Source organism: Drosophila biarmipes, chromosome 2L (genome assembly GCF_025231255.1).
Source record: "Drosophila biarmipes strain raj3 chromosome 2L, RU_DBia_V1.1, whole genome shotgun sequence".
Taxonomy (NCBI): Eukaryota; Metazoa; Arthropoda; class Insecta; order Diptera; family Drosophilidae; genus Drosophila; species Drosophila biarmipes.
Genome location: NC_066612.1, coordinates 26,496,694 through 26,511,161, shown reverse-complemented (window position 1 = coordinate 26,511,161; position 14,468 = coordinate 26,496,694). Strand labels below are relative to the sequence as shown.

The window sequence follows — 14,468 nt, the reverse complement described above, 5'->3', positions numbered from 1 at the left end:
AGTCGATCTAGCCATGTCCGTCCGTCTGTCCGTCCGTTTCTACGCAAACTAGTCTCTCAGTTGTAAAGCTATCGCGCTGAAACTTTTCCAAAAGTCTTCTTTCTATAGTATATAAGTCGAAACCAGCCGGATCAGACAACTAATCTTATAGCTCTCATAGGAACAATCGGGGAACAAATTTAAAAAAAAAATTATATCTTTCGTGTTTTTTAACATATACTTTTCTAAGCTTGGATAAAACATTTTTAAATTAGTTCTGAATTTCGAATTAAATTTTATCAAAATCGGACGACTATATCATATAGCTCCCATAGGAATAATCAAAAAATTAGTGGTAAAATAATATTGAAAAATTATATCTGTGGTGTTTTTTAACTTTTAACCTTCTAGGCTTGGAAATAATATTTTTATTTGGCTTTGAATTTCGAATTAAATTTTATCAAAATCGGGCGACTGTATTAAATAGCTGCCATAGGAACGATCGGAAAATTAGTAGGAAAACATGAAATAAAAATTATATCCTTTGTGTTTTTTAACATATAACCTTCTAAGCTTGAAAATAATATTTTTAAATTAGTTCTGAATTTCGAATTAGATTTTATCAAAGTCGGACGGCTATATCATATAGCTCCCATAGGAATAATCAAAAAATTAGTGGTAAAATAATATTGAAAAATTAAATCTTCGGTGTTTTTTAACTTTTAACTTTCTACGCTTGAAAATAAATTATTTTTCGGTTTTGAATTTCGAATTAAATTTTATCAAAATCGGACGACTTTATCAAATAGCTGCCATAGGAATGATCGGAAAATTAGTAGGAAAACATGAAATAAAAATTATATCTTTCGTGTTCTTTTCTAACATATACTTTTCTAAGCTTGGATATAACATTTTTAAATTAGTTCTGAATTTCGAATAAAATTTTATTTAAATCGGACGACTATATCATATAGCTGTCATAGGAACGAACGGATAATTGGTGGGAAATAATGTGAAGCAAATTATATCTTTGGGGCTTTTTGACATATTATCTTATAATATTGGGAATATACATTTTTATATTTTTAAGAATTTCGAATTCAATTTAATAAAATTATTTATTATTTTTTATAACTGCAAGGGTATACAAACTTCGGCTTGCAGAAGTTAACTTCCTTTCTAGTTTTTTATATTTTTTAGAATTTCGAATTCAATTTGATAATTTTTTTAATATCACTGAAGTTAGCAACAATCCCAAAAAATTGCTTATGGTGTTACTAAAGTTGATTATTTCTTTTAATTTCAAGGTATACCCTTGGCTCGGCTTGCCGAAGTTCTTCTTGTTTTAATATATAACCTCCTACGCTTGGGTATAACATTTTTTAATGAGTTCTGATTTTCGAATTTAATTTTCTTAAAATTGGACTACTGTGTCATAAAGCTGTTAAGTGAACGATCGGAAAAATGATGAGAAAATATTATGAAACACATAATAGCCTCGGAGTTTTTTGACATATTATCTAATAATATTGGCAATATCATTTCTTTCATTTTCTTTCGTTACGCGTAGAGTAAATAAGTATTCATCGGAAAGTATGTATCAAGTAAAAGGAAGCGTTTTTTACTGAAATGAATTTTTCTCATCTATACCCATCGACTGACCTAAAAATATGTTCCACGCCCACTTTTACGTCCAAAACTATGGTGGCCACAGTTTTCAAGCTAGAACAATTTAACAATATAACGCCCACAAACGGTCTAAGCGCCTTGACACCCACATAACATATACTAAAATAGCGGGTAGGTGGCGCTTTACAATATCGTTTTGCTGCTATATGTATATCTTCATTTCCCTTTTTGATCCTATAAGCAAAGTAACGGTTATTTGATAGTCGAGGCACTAGACTATAGCGTTCTTCCTTGTTTTTTTTATCACTGAAGCTAGCAACAATACTGAAAAATTTATCACGGTGGTACTAACTTTATGCCTTATAACTGCAAGGGTATACAAACTTTAGCTTGCCGAAGTTAACTTCTTTTCTTGTTTTCTTATACTTTTATGAACGACTTTATTATTTTAATTTCTGTTCTAAAAATTTCAATGGCGTTCTCGTTATTTGGTCGTACCATTACTAAATCGTCAATATCAATATCGACACACCGATCTAACAAAAAGCTTACGTGCGATATCCCTGCAAGCATTTTCTATTGCGGAAGACACTTCTAAGTGACTTCTAGAAGATAAAAACTATCCTCCGCGATATCGCATTCGGGTCGCGGAGGTCACTTCCGTCGGGAAGAAATGTGCCACTTCGGCGGCACTTATCGGAGTCACTTTGGCGAAGTGACTTCTGGAAGTTACTTAGAAATGACTTAACAGACGCTTGTAAAAGATACCAGACGGGCCTTTCCCCATTGGAAATCTTGAATAAAAAACTTGTTTTTACATTTTAGGCAATATTTTGCACTTATTTTTTCTTTGAGAGCTTGTAGACACGGTCCTTGCCATATCGGAAATGCTGCTTAATAATTTAATTTTTGTCCAGCTCCGTTCACATGAGAAATTTAATAATAACCATTTCTAAAATAAACAGAATACATTTTTTTTTATATTTAAAATAAAAATAGATTTTGAGGAATTACCTTTTATAATTAGGTGGAGAATCTTTGAATGCTTATTTCACTGCAATCGAGCCAGGTAATGTGAAAATATCTTGAAGTAATCGTACAGCTTCACGTAAATTCGCACTCTTCGTCGAATTTGACATTTTAATATGTTATACTATTTAAAAAATTGCGAAAAACAAAGCAACACACAAATTTTCTACAAAACTGGACTGATCACAAGTAAATTGCGAACTAAAGTGACGCTCGGTCGAAAAACAACAGCGTAGGCAAAAAGGGAGAGGCATTTTCAGAATAAAAGGGTAACGGCAATTATCATATTATCCTTTTTCCCAATAACTTTGTTTTTGTATCATCTATGTATATATATGTATATTTTGTAAAATGTGTTCTATCGTCTTTCTATCTTTCAGAAGTGACTTGAGAAGTGACTTCTGGACGATAGGCGATAGAATTATCGCCCTTGCAGGGATATCGTGCAAAATAACGCAATTGTGCTCCAACTGTTTTTTATTTTTAAACTTTGTGAAAATATAATCTTATTTAGCGTTTTAACGAAAAATATTAGTTTTACAAAAAAAATTGTAAAACTTAAATTAAGCTTTCATTTCTCACTGGCAAATTATGAATTATTATTGTTTTCAAATACGTTCTGATTGTAAAATAACGGCTCATATATTAATAATATTATATTAATAATGATTTTATCAAATAACTAAATGTTTAAAATGGTGAGTAATCAGATCAACAAAATTCTTATTTTTATGCATACCATTATAACCCTCGATAACTAATTACTCTAAAGATTATAATCGATCGGAATCCGTGCAAGTATTTTGAAAGTAAAAACTGCCCATCTGTTCATATTACCGCAAAGATCTAGGCATTCTTTTAGCTAAGAGACACAACCACTCTAACTAACTCTAAAGTCTGGTGGACTAACTTCGGTTTTCTCACAGCGCGAAATTAATTTTTGCCGTTTTCGAAATACTTTTAATTTTAAATTATTTGGCTGCTAAATTCTCATTTCTCTATCTCAAAAGAACTTTTAAATGAAACGTGAATTTTTATTTTCCGCTTTAGTTTGATTCAATTTATTCATTGTTCTAAAACAAAATTTTTATATTTCCTACTTCTCTGTATTTGGGTAAACTGTCAATGGCGACCTTTACCTGAAATTCGAACGTCCTTAAGATATTCGCTGAGTATATTCAGTTTTTTAAAATCTGAACTGAGTTTTATTTTTGGTGTGCACTGTGTTATTTATTTAAACCATTCAGTTCCGAAGTCCGGTCGCGGGGACATGTCCGAGCACATAAAACTTTTTTGTTTTTTTTTTCAGCCTAAAACTGTATGCTGCAGTCGACATCAGCAGAGAATTCGGAGCAGCGTAAAAGACTTCCGACGAAAGCTGTTTGGCAAAAAAGAGAGGCAGGTCTTCGGATATTACCCTTTCTTTCTGTGTCTTATAATCTGCCTGCCCGCGGCTGTCAGCGAGCAACCTTTGGCCGCTCCTTTTTTGCGTCTCTCCGTTATGTTAAAAAAAACAGTTACACAGTTTGAAAAAGTAAATATACAAGTAAAAAAGCAAAACACATTTTTTTAAACACACATTATTTGTTTCAGGAGCTTGGCCAGGGCTTCTGACGAACCGGGCAAATGTTTAAGAAAAACATTAAAAACAAATTATCTAAAAAAAAACATAGATTTAAATGATGCAATTTAAATAATATATAGTGAAAAAAAATAATATGTATGTATTTTAAATTCAATATTTGGAATGGTGAAATCTCCGTGGAAAAATCGAGAACTTCCGAAGAGATTTCCCTGGGACGTGTCCCTTGCAGGGGACGGGCCATACAACAAATGAGTATTGCGAGGGGACTTCGAAAAAATTTCCTTTGCATTTTACCCTCGGAAAAAACCGACATCCCATACAATTTTCTTATAGAGCGTCCCGGGGAATTCCCCCGTTCGGGAGGATATGTCCCCTCGAAATTCCCGGGGATTCCTCTGGTAATCTTTTATTTTGGAACTGAAGGGTATACATTTATGATGAAATAGTTATTGTAGAATGTAACCTGTAGGGACGCTTGATCAACTTGGTTAGTGATCCTGATACTTTCCAACCAAAGTTATTTGGCTTTTTAATCTACTATTAACGAGTATACAAATTAATAAATACAGTAAGCAATAAGCAATAAAGTAATTAAACTTAATGTATACCAAAAGCCTATTTTAAAACGTACATATTTAAAGCAACTCCATAACATTGCTTTAAATATATAACTTTTTTTTCGGTCTAGAAATACTCTTATAACAAAAATTATAAGCATTTGAAACTAGGAATAGGATTTCAAGTATTAGAAAAATATCAGTTGAATCAAGACCCTCCCAGTATTGCCTTCATAAAACTAAAAACGGTTTCTTATTAGATTACAAAAAGCTTGCTTAGCAAACTAACTAAAACACCAAAGAAATATGAAGTTGACACTTCATAAGAAATTGAAAGCCACTGGCTTTTTATGTATTTATTCTTGATACTTAAGTGCTCGGTTTAGTTTTTCCGTGTCTACTTCTCTGTGTTACAAAAAACTTTTTTAAACATTGAAAAGTTCAATTCTATCAGAAAAAGTTTTATATTTTGTTGACACTAAGTGTGAATGCACCAATCAGATAGAAATTGCAACCTGCATCTTTCTCGACATATGCACAATCGAATCGTCAAAATGCTTGTACCAGGCATAATATGTATGATAGGACTATCGAAATAAATAACTATAAAACATAAAAGTTTAATTTCAAAAAATATTTTTTTACTTAGCAATAAATTACCGATAAATCGATTTTTAGAAGCTTATTAAGCAGGCTCGCCCCTAAGAAAATGTGTCCCTTATTTTGTTTTTATGACGATTTTCATTATTTTCAGAGCGGTAATAAGTTTAACAATCGACTATTCCAATTCAGTATTTTTGAAGCTTTTCCAAAAACTATTTTTGACCTGTAAGTATTATTATAAGTTTTAATTTTGATTCAGAGCATTGCAATTATTAGTTCTTCGGCGGTTCTCGACTGCTGTAAAGAATTTGGGAAATAATCATCAAAGTTTCAAGAGGAATCATCTTAAGTCTACAATTAATCAACGATTTTGGACTGGTTTGAAAGTGCACCTAACAATTTGATGAACATATAAGTTGGTAATTAATTAGCCGCACGGCGCCGGATTGTGCTTTACACAGCATATCAGACATCCATCGACTCGTCGATTGATTCGCAACGAAAAACCAACAAACAATTTATCACCAGGCGGAACAGGCAAACAGCCACAAATAGTCGAAGAGATTCTGCTTTACCCATGCCTTCAAAATGGGCCATGAGATGCAATCAATACATCACGAAATAATTCTGCAGAGGCCGATGGTTGGACATGGCAGGCAACCCCAGAGTAGCCTCCTCCTGCAAATCTACCACAATGGGTGGTTGTATACAATGTATATAATAATACAAAAGTAACCCAAGGTTCTATTCGAACTCTTATCCCACAGGGCAGTTATTTCACGTCATTAATCAGTTTATTATCGCAGTCTCATAGGTTCATCTGCCGTTAATTGACGGCCCAATTGGCAAAGCTTGAATTTAGTATTTTTCTTTTTTTTACTTACTTTTTTTTCCTGATTTTAGTCTTAATTTAATATATTTTCGGAAACGGAAATCTGTGTGAAAACCGTGATAATTAGACACCTTACTCGAAGAACAAAGGGTATTTTATATTCTTATGGTTTCCGACCCCTTAAAATATACATATTATTGATCAAATAAATTACCTTTCTAAAATGTTTGTACTCCGCCCGCTTCAGCCAAATACTTCGGGAATTAAAGGAATATTTTATTAAGACGTGCCGAGTGACAACATTTTAGAAAGTGTATTTATTTAGTCGAATTAACAAGCATTAATTGTCACAAAAATCGATTTCAGAACTTTTGTACGTTGTTTATGCGCGATCACACTACCCTTACTTCGTTTATAGGTATTTTTTTATACCATTGGCAATACCATTGGCAAATAAGAACTTCATTAAGAAGTTTGAAACGCAGTAAAGAAGACATTTTGAACCCATTAGGTATGTATATATATTCTTGATCAGCATCATAATACGAGTCGATCTAGCCAAATTCGTCTGTCCGTTTCTACGCAAACTGGTCTCTCAGTTTGTAAGCTTTCAGGATAAAACCTTCTCAAAAGTCGTATTTATTTTTTTAAAAACTAAAAAAAATTTATTTTGGTTTTTTTTTTTTAAATAATATTGGGAATATCATACTTTTATTATTTCAGAACTTTGAAATAAAAATTAAAAAAATCTGAAGACTATATCCTACTGCTGCAGCAGGAAGGATCGGATAATTAATGTCAAAATAATACAAATACGTTAAGTTTCTTTTTCTGCTGAGTCGATCTAGCCATGTCCGTCTGTCCGTCCGTCTGGCCGTTTCTACGCAACTATTCTCTCAGTTTTAAAGCTATTAGGTTGAAACTTTCCTAAAAGTCTTCTTTCTATTGCAGATTGTATATAAGTCGGAATCAGCCGGATCGGACAACTACGTCTTATAGCTCCCATAGGAACTATCGGGGAAAAAATGAAAAAAAATATATAAATTTGTTGTCTTTGAACATATAACCTCCTACAATTGGAAATAACATTTTTAAATTGGTTTTAAATTTCGAATTAAATTAAATTTTATCAAAATCGGGTGACTATATCATATAGCTGCCATAGGAACGATCGCAAAATTTTTGGGAAAATAATATGAAACAAATTATAGCTTCGGTGTTTTTTGACATATAACCTACTATTCTTGGAAAAAACATTGTTAATTAGTTTCCAATTTCGACTAAAATTTTATCAAAGTCGGATGACTATATCATATAGATGTCATAGGAACGATGGGAAAATTGGTGGGAAAATAATATGAAACAAATTTTAGCCTTGATGCTTTTTGACAAATAACCTTCTAAGCTTGGAAATAACAATTTTTCATTAGTTATGAATTTTGAATTCAATTTTATTAAAATCGGACGACTATATCATATATGTAGCTGTCATAGGAAAGATCGGAAAATTGGTGGGATAATAATATAAAACAAATTATAACTTTGGGGCTTTTTGACATATTATCTTATAATATCGGGAATACAATTTTTTATATTTTTAAAAATTTTGAAGTCAATTTAATAAAAATTTGACTACTCTAACATACGAGCTGTGTTCAAAAAGTAAGGTGACTTTGTATTTTCAAGAAAAACTATTAATTTATTTATCAATATTAATGTTGTCCCCTTCAAAGTAATCCCCCTCAGATACAATACAGTTATGAAAACGGTTCTTCCAATCCTCAAAGCACTTCCCATAAGCACTTTTCGGTATACCCTTGAGCTCTTCCAGCGATGCAGTCCGTCCTTTCATAGGTCTCTTTAGTTTTGGGAACAAGAAAAAGACACATGGGGCCAAATCCGGTGAATATGGTGGCTGAGGCATTATTGTGGTGTTGTTTTTGACCAAAAAATCTCTCACAAGCAAAGATGAGTGAGCAGGAGCATTATCGTGATGCAAAAGCCATAAATTGTATTTCCACAATTCTGGACGTTTCTTTCGTATTGCTTTTCGCAAACGGCGAATAACTTCCAGATAATACTGTTTATTGACCGTACAACCATGTGGTAAGAACTCCTGATGCACCACGCCATGGTAATCGAAGAATACATTGATCAAAACTTTGACATTTGATCGAACATTTGATCGTGCTTTTTTCGGTCTTGGCTCACCTGGGCTCTTCCATTGTGACGATTGGGCTTTGGTTTCGATATCATAACCATATACCCATGATTCGTCACCAGTTATGACCCTTTTGAGTAAATCTGGGTTGTCGTTGACGTCATCCAACAGCTCTTGAGCGATGCTCATGCGACGGTTCTTTTGGTCAAAATTCAGAAATTTTGGAACAAACTTCGCTGAAAAACGACTCATGCCCAAAACGTTTAAAAAAAATTTCATGGCACGAGCCAAGCGATATACCGACATCTTCAGCAACTTCTCTGATAGTGATTCGACGATTTTTCAAAACAATTTTCCTCACTGCTTGAACGTTTTCATCAGTTGTTGTTGGGCGTCCAGAGCGAGGCTCGTCATTGGCATCTTCCCGGCCTTCTTGGAAGAGTTTGTACCACTTGTAAACATTTTTTTTACTCAGAACAGTTTCACCGTATGCCACTGTCAACATTTCAAGTGTTTCGGAGAACTTAATATTATTTTTTACACAAAATTTTATGCAAATCCTTTCATCTATATTTTTCGATAGCAAAAAATCGCTGAGCGCGCAAAACAACTTGTTACCTTTACGGCCCTCACAACTAAATAGAAAAGGGGATTCAATTGAAACTTGGTACAGATGTTAGGGAAGAGTGTACCAACATAACAAAACAAAAAAATCGATAATCGAAAATATGTTGCCCGTGAAATTTGAAAAGTCACCTTACTTTTTGAACAAAAAAATGGTCTGAAAAAAAAATGACATAATTTTTTTTAATAATACGGAAGTCAGCAACAATCCTTAAATCTTTCACATGGTTTTACTAAAGTTGCTTATTTCCTATAACTGCAAGGGTATAAAACCTTCGGCTTGCCGAAGTTAACTTCCTTTCTTGTTTTTGGAGTTACATTTCAACAGTACATCGTGTTTAAACAAATGAAGAGTCAAGGCGACGCGCATTTTCAGTACACGTAAAACTAGGTTAACAGCATGGGGAATTTATTCCCAACGTATCCAGCAGATCCAATTTTCACTTTAACACTTTCACCGTTTTTTTATCTAAAACAAATTCATATTTCTTTGGTATGCAATCTTTTTAGTTTTTATAATCCTAGCAGATTTTCAGTTCGGCGGCTATAAGTATACTCGTATAATAGTTGTCTTGCATGATATGATTAATTGGTGCTAGTTGGTGCTAAGCTAGTCATTACCTGGAAGCATCTTTATTCCTCTCGCGATGCGCAAAGAATCGATTTCTATGTAAACTATTAATTCTAGCATGTTAGCACCCACTTGATAAGAATTTTATAAAAGAGTGAAGTACGCAGAACTGGTCTAACGATAGGTATGTGTAGGGTTTAAACAGCATGTTTTACAATGAACTGTTTCTATTCAACATACACAGAGACTGCTTCAAACTATTCTTAAATAAACAAGATAAAATTGCGCTGCCACCCTGCACCCAATGAAAGTATCTGTCCCCCAATATACAAAAACAGCAGGAAGTAACGGAAATATCCGAACTATTTTAGACTATTTTTGTGTAGTTTATAAAAACAAATTATTTTAAAGAACAAAAGCAAAATCATTTGGTCACTTGACATACATACAGGCTAACAAATATTTAAAACAAGAAGGAACGCTATAGTCGAGTCGATATATAAGCAGCAAAGCGATATTTTAGGGCGCCACTTACCGGCTATTTCAGTAGATGTTATATGAGCGGCAGACATATTAAAGCGTTTATGTCGTTTGTGGGCGTGACACATTTAAGTTAAAATTTTGTTTTTATCATAAAAACCGTAGGCGCTGCAGATTTTTGCGAATTGTGCGGGTTGCAACTCGCTGAAACAAACTGGCGCGCCAAGCAGGAAGCCCAAAAATTTGCATTCCAAGTCTGACTGTTTTAGCGCTTAAAGTTTCCGCGACCTCATACGGACAAACAGATAGATATGCAGACAGACGGATCGTGATCCTGATCAGGAATATAATATATACTTTTTAGGATGGGAAACACTTTCTTCTACATATTACATACTTTTAATTAGGAAGAACTTAAACTTCGAACGCCGAGAACAGAATAGTACTGGGACGTACCCATTCTTACCCTGAGCCCAATCCATATGATTTTATATTGCGGCAAAATGCTTATGTAAGTTCAATAAAATTTCTTTGATACTATATATACTAGTTTAGGCAGCCAATTACCGAAAATCTAGGCCACATGTAACAACAAATAAGCGTTTTATTAATGTAAACAAAAGTTTTTTAATAAGTTCTGAATTTTTAATTAAATTTTATCAAAAAAGCAGCCATACGAACATTTTAGTGGGAAAATAATATGAAGCAAAGAAAGAAAGTTAACTTCGGTAAAATTTTTAAGGATTATAGCTGACTTCAGTTGAATTAAAAAACAATTATCTTACTTTTCTTTTTTATACCATTTTTTTTTACATCAATATGTTGTTAGAGTTAGAGATTTTTATTAAATTGAATTCAGAATTCTTAAAACATAAAAAATTATATTCCCAATAGTATAAGATAATATGTCAAAAAGCCCAAAGCTCTAATTTGTTTTATATTTTATTTTCCCACCAATATTCCGATCGTTTCTACTACAGCTACATAGTCCGATTTTAATAAAATTTAATTCAAAATTCACAACTAATTCAAAAATGTTATTTCCAAGCTTAAAAAAACATCAAAGATATAATTTTTGTTTCATGTTTTCCTACTAATTTTTCGATCGTTCCTATGGCAGCTATATGATATAGTCGTCCGATTTTGATACAATTTAATTCGAAATTCAAAACCAAAAAAAAAAATGTTATTTCCAGCTTACAAACGCCGAAGATATAATTTTTCATATTATTTTACCACTAATTTTCCGATTGTTCCTATGGCAGTCGTCCGATTTTGATAAAATTTAATTCGAAATTCAAAACCAAGTAAAAAATGTTATTTCCAAGCGTAGGAGGTTACATGTTGAAAAACACGAAAAATATCATTTTGTTTTAATTGTTTTCCCCGGTAGTTCTTATAGGAGCTATAAGATATAGTTGTGCGATCAGGCTCGGTCCGACTTATATTCAATACTACTTTTGGTAAAGTTTCAGCCCGATAGCTTTAAAACTGAGAGACAAGTTTGCGTAGAAACGGACAGACAGACGGACGGACAGAAGGACAGACGGACGGACAAAAGGACAGACGGACGGACATGGCTAGATCGACTCGTTTTGTGACGCTGATCAAGAATATATATACATTATGGGGTCGGAAACGTCTCCTTCACTGCGTTGCAAACTTCTGACTGAAATCATTATAACCTTTGCAAGGGTATACAAATATATCTTTGGTGGTTTTTAAAATATAACCTCCTACTCTTGGAAATAACATTTTTTAATTAGAACTGAATTTTGAACTTATTAAAAAAAAACTATTTATCACATTGTATCATATAGCGATCGGAAGCTGTCAAAGAAATGACCAGTGAATTAATAAAGTAATTTTTTTAATATTACTGAAGCTAGCAACAATTCTTAAAAATGTAACATGGTGAGCCCAATGTTGATTATTTCTTATAGCTACAAGACTACACAAACTTCGGCTTGCCGAAGTTAAATTCCTTTCTTGTTTTTATTATGAGATTTTATTTTTAGAAAAATTAATTGAGCCGTTTATTACAACACTAAATATTTTAGGACATATATGCCCTTAAAAATTGGGTACTTTTTGAAAAAATGATATAGGTTGACCTATGAACGAGGTAAAAGTATTGTGACTATCGCACCTACAGAAAACAAAAGTTTAGATATCCTATTCTTAATTTTAACACATGGAGCACACTACTCTTCAATATGCTTGTGTTTAGCTATTAAATTAAAAAAAAAAAACTTCCCAAATGTAAAAAAAATTTGAAAGAAGTATTTATTTAGTTGGTCGTATAATACATTTTCGTTACAAAAGTTGATATCGGAACTTTTATTTGCTGTGGTTCGGATCGTCACTAGATTTTTACCTCGTTCAGAAATGTGGATAACAACAGCTGCACAGTTCTCATTTGTGTTGAAAATGTTCCTAAAATGAAAACGGCATTTTTTGATATCGAAATGTTCTCATTTTGATTGAACAAACTTGAGTTTGTACATAAAATTTGGTTATCGAAACTGTTCTCAAAACAAGAACGTGATTCTTAAATCAAATTTTATTCGTTCTCAGAAACACAATAATATCATAATAAACGGACTAAAAATAGGACAAAAGTGAGTTTCATTTAGACTTGAAGTGGTGTGTTGTGGATTTTTTAAGACCTCTTGGTTTTTATGGCATTAGAACTTAACGCCCGCGGAAAACATTGTTCGATAGACCATCTGGTAAGGTGTCTGTCTCTGTTTCTAAAGGTCCCGGGTTCAAGTGCGCATCGAACCAGAGTACGGCTTAAGTATTTAGAAATCATATCTTAAATTTCCTTATAATTGCAATAACAAAGCTTCTTTACTTTAATAAATGCTTGATTTTGTTTTGATCCGAAATTCAGATCAAATCAATACAAAAACGTTAGCTTATTTATTCAAATATGTTCTTATATTAAATCCAAAATCAACTCAAAATAAGAACATTTGTGTTTACACGGTTTTTAAGAACGAATGTTCTGAATTTAAGACCAATGTTCGTGATTTTTTCTCTCTGCGTGGAGATATCATTTTTCAAACAGCGCAATTTTAAAATTTTGAGTTTTGTTGCAAATTTAAAAAAATTGTAACAAAGATAACATATTTTGGATGTAGTCCTGATTCACGTGATTACTGATTTACGGAGTAATATACCTCAAAATACGTTTCAAGAAAATTAAAAATGTGAAAAATTTTTTTTGCGAAGTCCGTTTGGTTTGTAACACAACGGCCCAAAAAATCATAACAAACATATATGTTTACATTGATATTACAAAACATTTATAATATACTAACCGTGACTTGCTGCCCTTAATGGCGTCGGTCTTATCACTGATTTGTAACCAGTATACAGGGTAGGATATACTTGATCAGGTCCCATATAGCGGTATGCGTGCGTTGGCGCCGGTACCGTACTTGCGGGGACCTGAGTGTGTTCCCTTTTTAGAGTTACGAGTTTCTCTTGGCTAAAACAATGTGGGGACGAGCAAAAACAAAAGATACCACCATCGCAGCATGACCCTGTTGAAGCAGATGAAGAGTTCTTCCAGTGGTACCTAACAGGTTCGGAGGCCAAAAGACGGTCAACACTAAAACTCAGCGTCACTTTGGTGGTGCTAGTGGTGGAGGGTGACGACGAAATAGCTACGGCAGTGGAGCCAAAGGCCTCTTTGGTCGACGGATCACTTTCCACCGGATCAGGACCATTCGTTAGAGCTGAATCTTCTTCACACTCGCGGAACATGTGAGGGTTGAGGTTCTTGGGAATACTCTGTTCCATTGTGGAGGCGCTCTCGTGTAATAACAATTCTCTGGTATATGGAGGTTTACGCAACGAAACTGGTACGTTATCATGAGGAACAATCATGTTCCTAAACACCGCCGCTTATTTTTATCGAACGCTAAATTGTATTTAAGATTTGAGCACCTCCGACTAAACCGCAGTGCAAGACATGCCACTCAGAACTGATCGAAACATACTAGGGTCCCGCTCAATCAGCGATCGATTGCCGTTCGCACACTCAACGCAAACAATGTCTGTTACATGGGCGTATTCAAGGGGGAATGGAAGTATCACCTTTTCCCCCTCCTGTCAGCCTAATTCCTATGGAAAACTTTTTTATTGTTTTTGAAAACCCCCTTAACTAAATCTTGGCTACGACACTGAACGGTTAGGGAGAGATTGTGTGTTCCCAAAGTTACAGTGGAGCAAAGAACGGAAGATATTAAGAGTAAGTAAATACTACGCAAGGTGTTTTTTTTATCCCATATAAAATGTAAATATTTTGTAAATATTTCTAATCTATTCTTGATTATTAACACTAGCCGAGTTTAAATATCTTTGTCTGAGTCAAGTCAGTCCGTGTTAGAACTAACCGAGTTAATCCA

The 14,468-nt window shown here is 33.5% G+C and overlaps 1 protein-coding gene across 2 annotated transcripts in view; it reads right to left on the bottom strand.

The window, feature by feature from the left end:
- The window catches only part of LOC108031470 (homeobox protein H2.0), a 49,742-nt gene extending 35,669 nt beyond the window's left edge, over window positions 1-14,073 (bottom strand). For both annotated transcript variants that reach the window (XM_017104920.3, XM_017104930.3), the window contains exon 1: window positions 13,377-14,073. In XM_017104920.3, the coding sequence (XP_016960409.1) occupies window positions 13,377-13,947 (571 nt within the window). In that variant the 5' untranslated portion in view covers window positions 13,948-14,073. The remainder of the gene's footprint in view (window positions 1-13,376) is intronic.
- Between the last annotated feature and the right edge of the window lie 395 nt (window positions 14,074-14,468).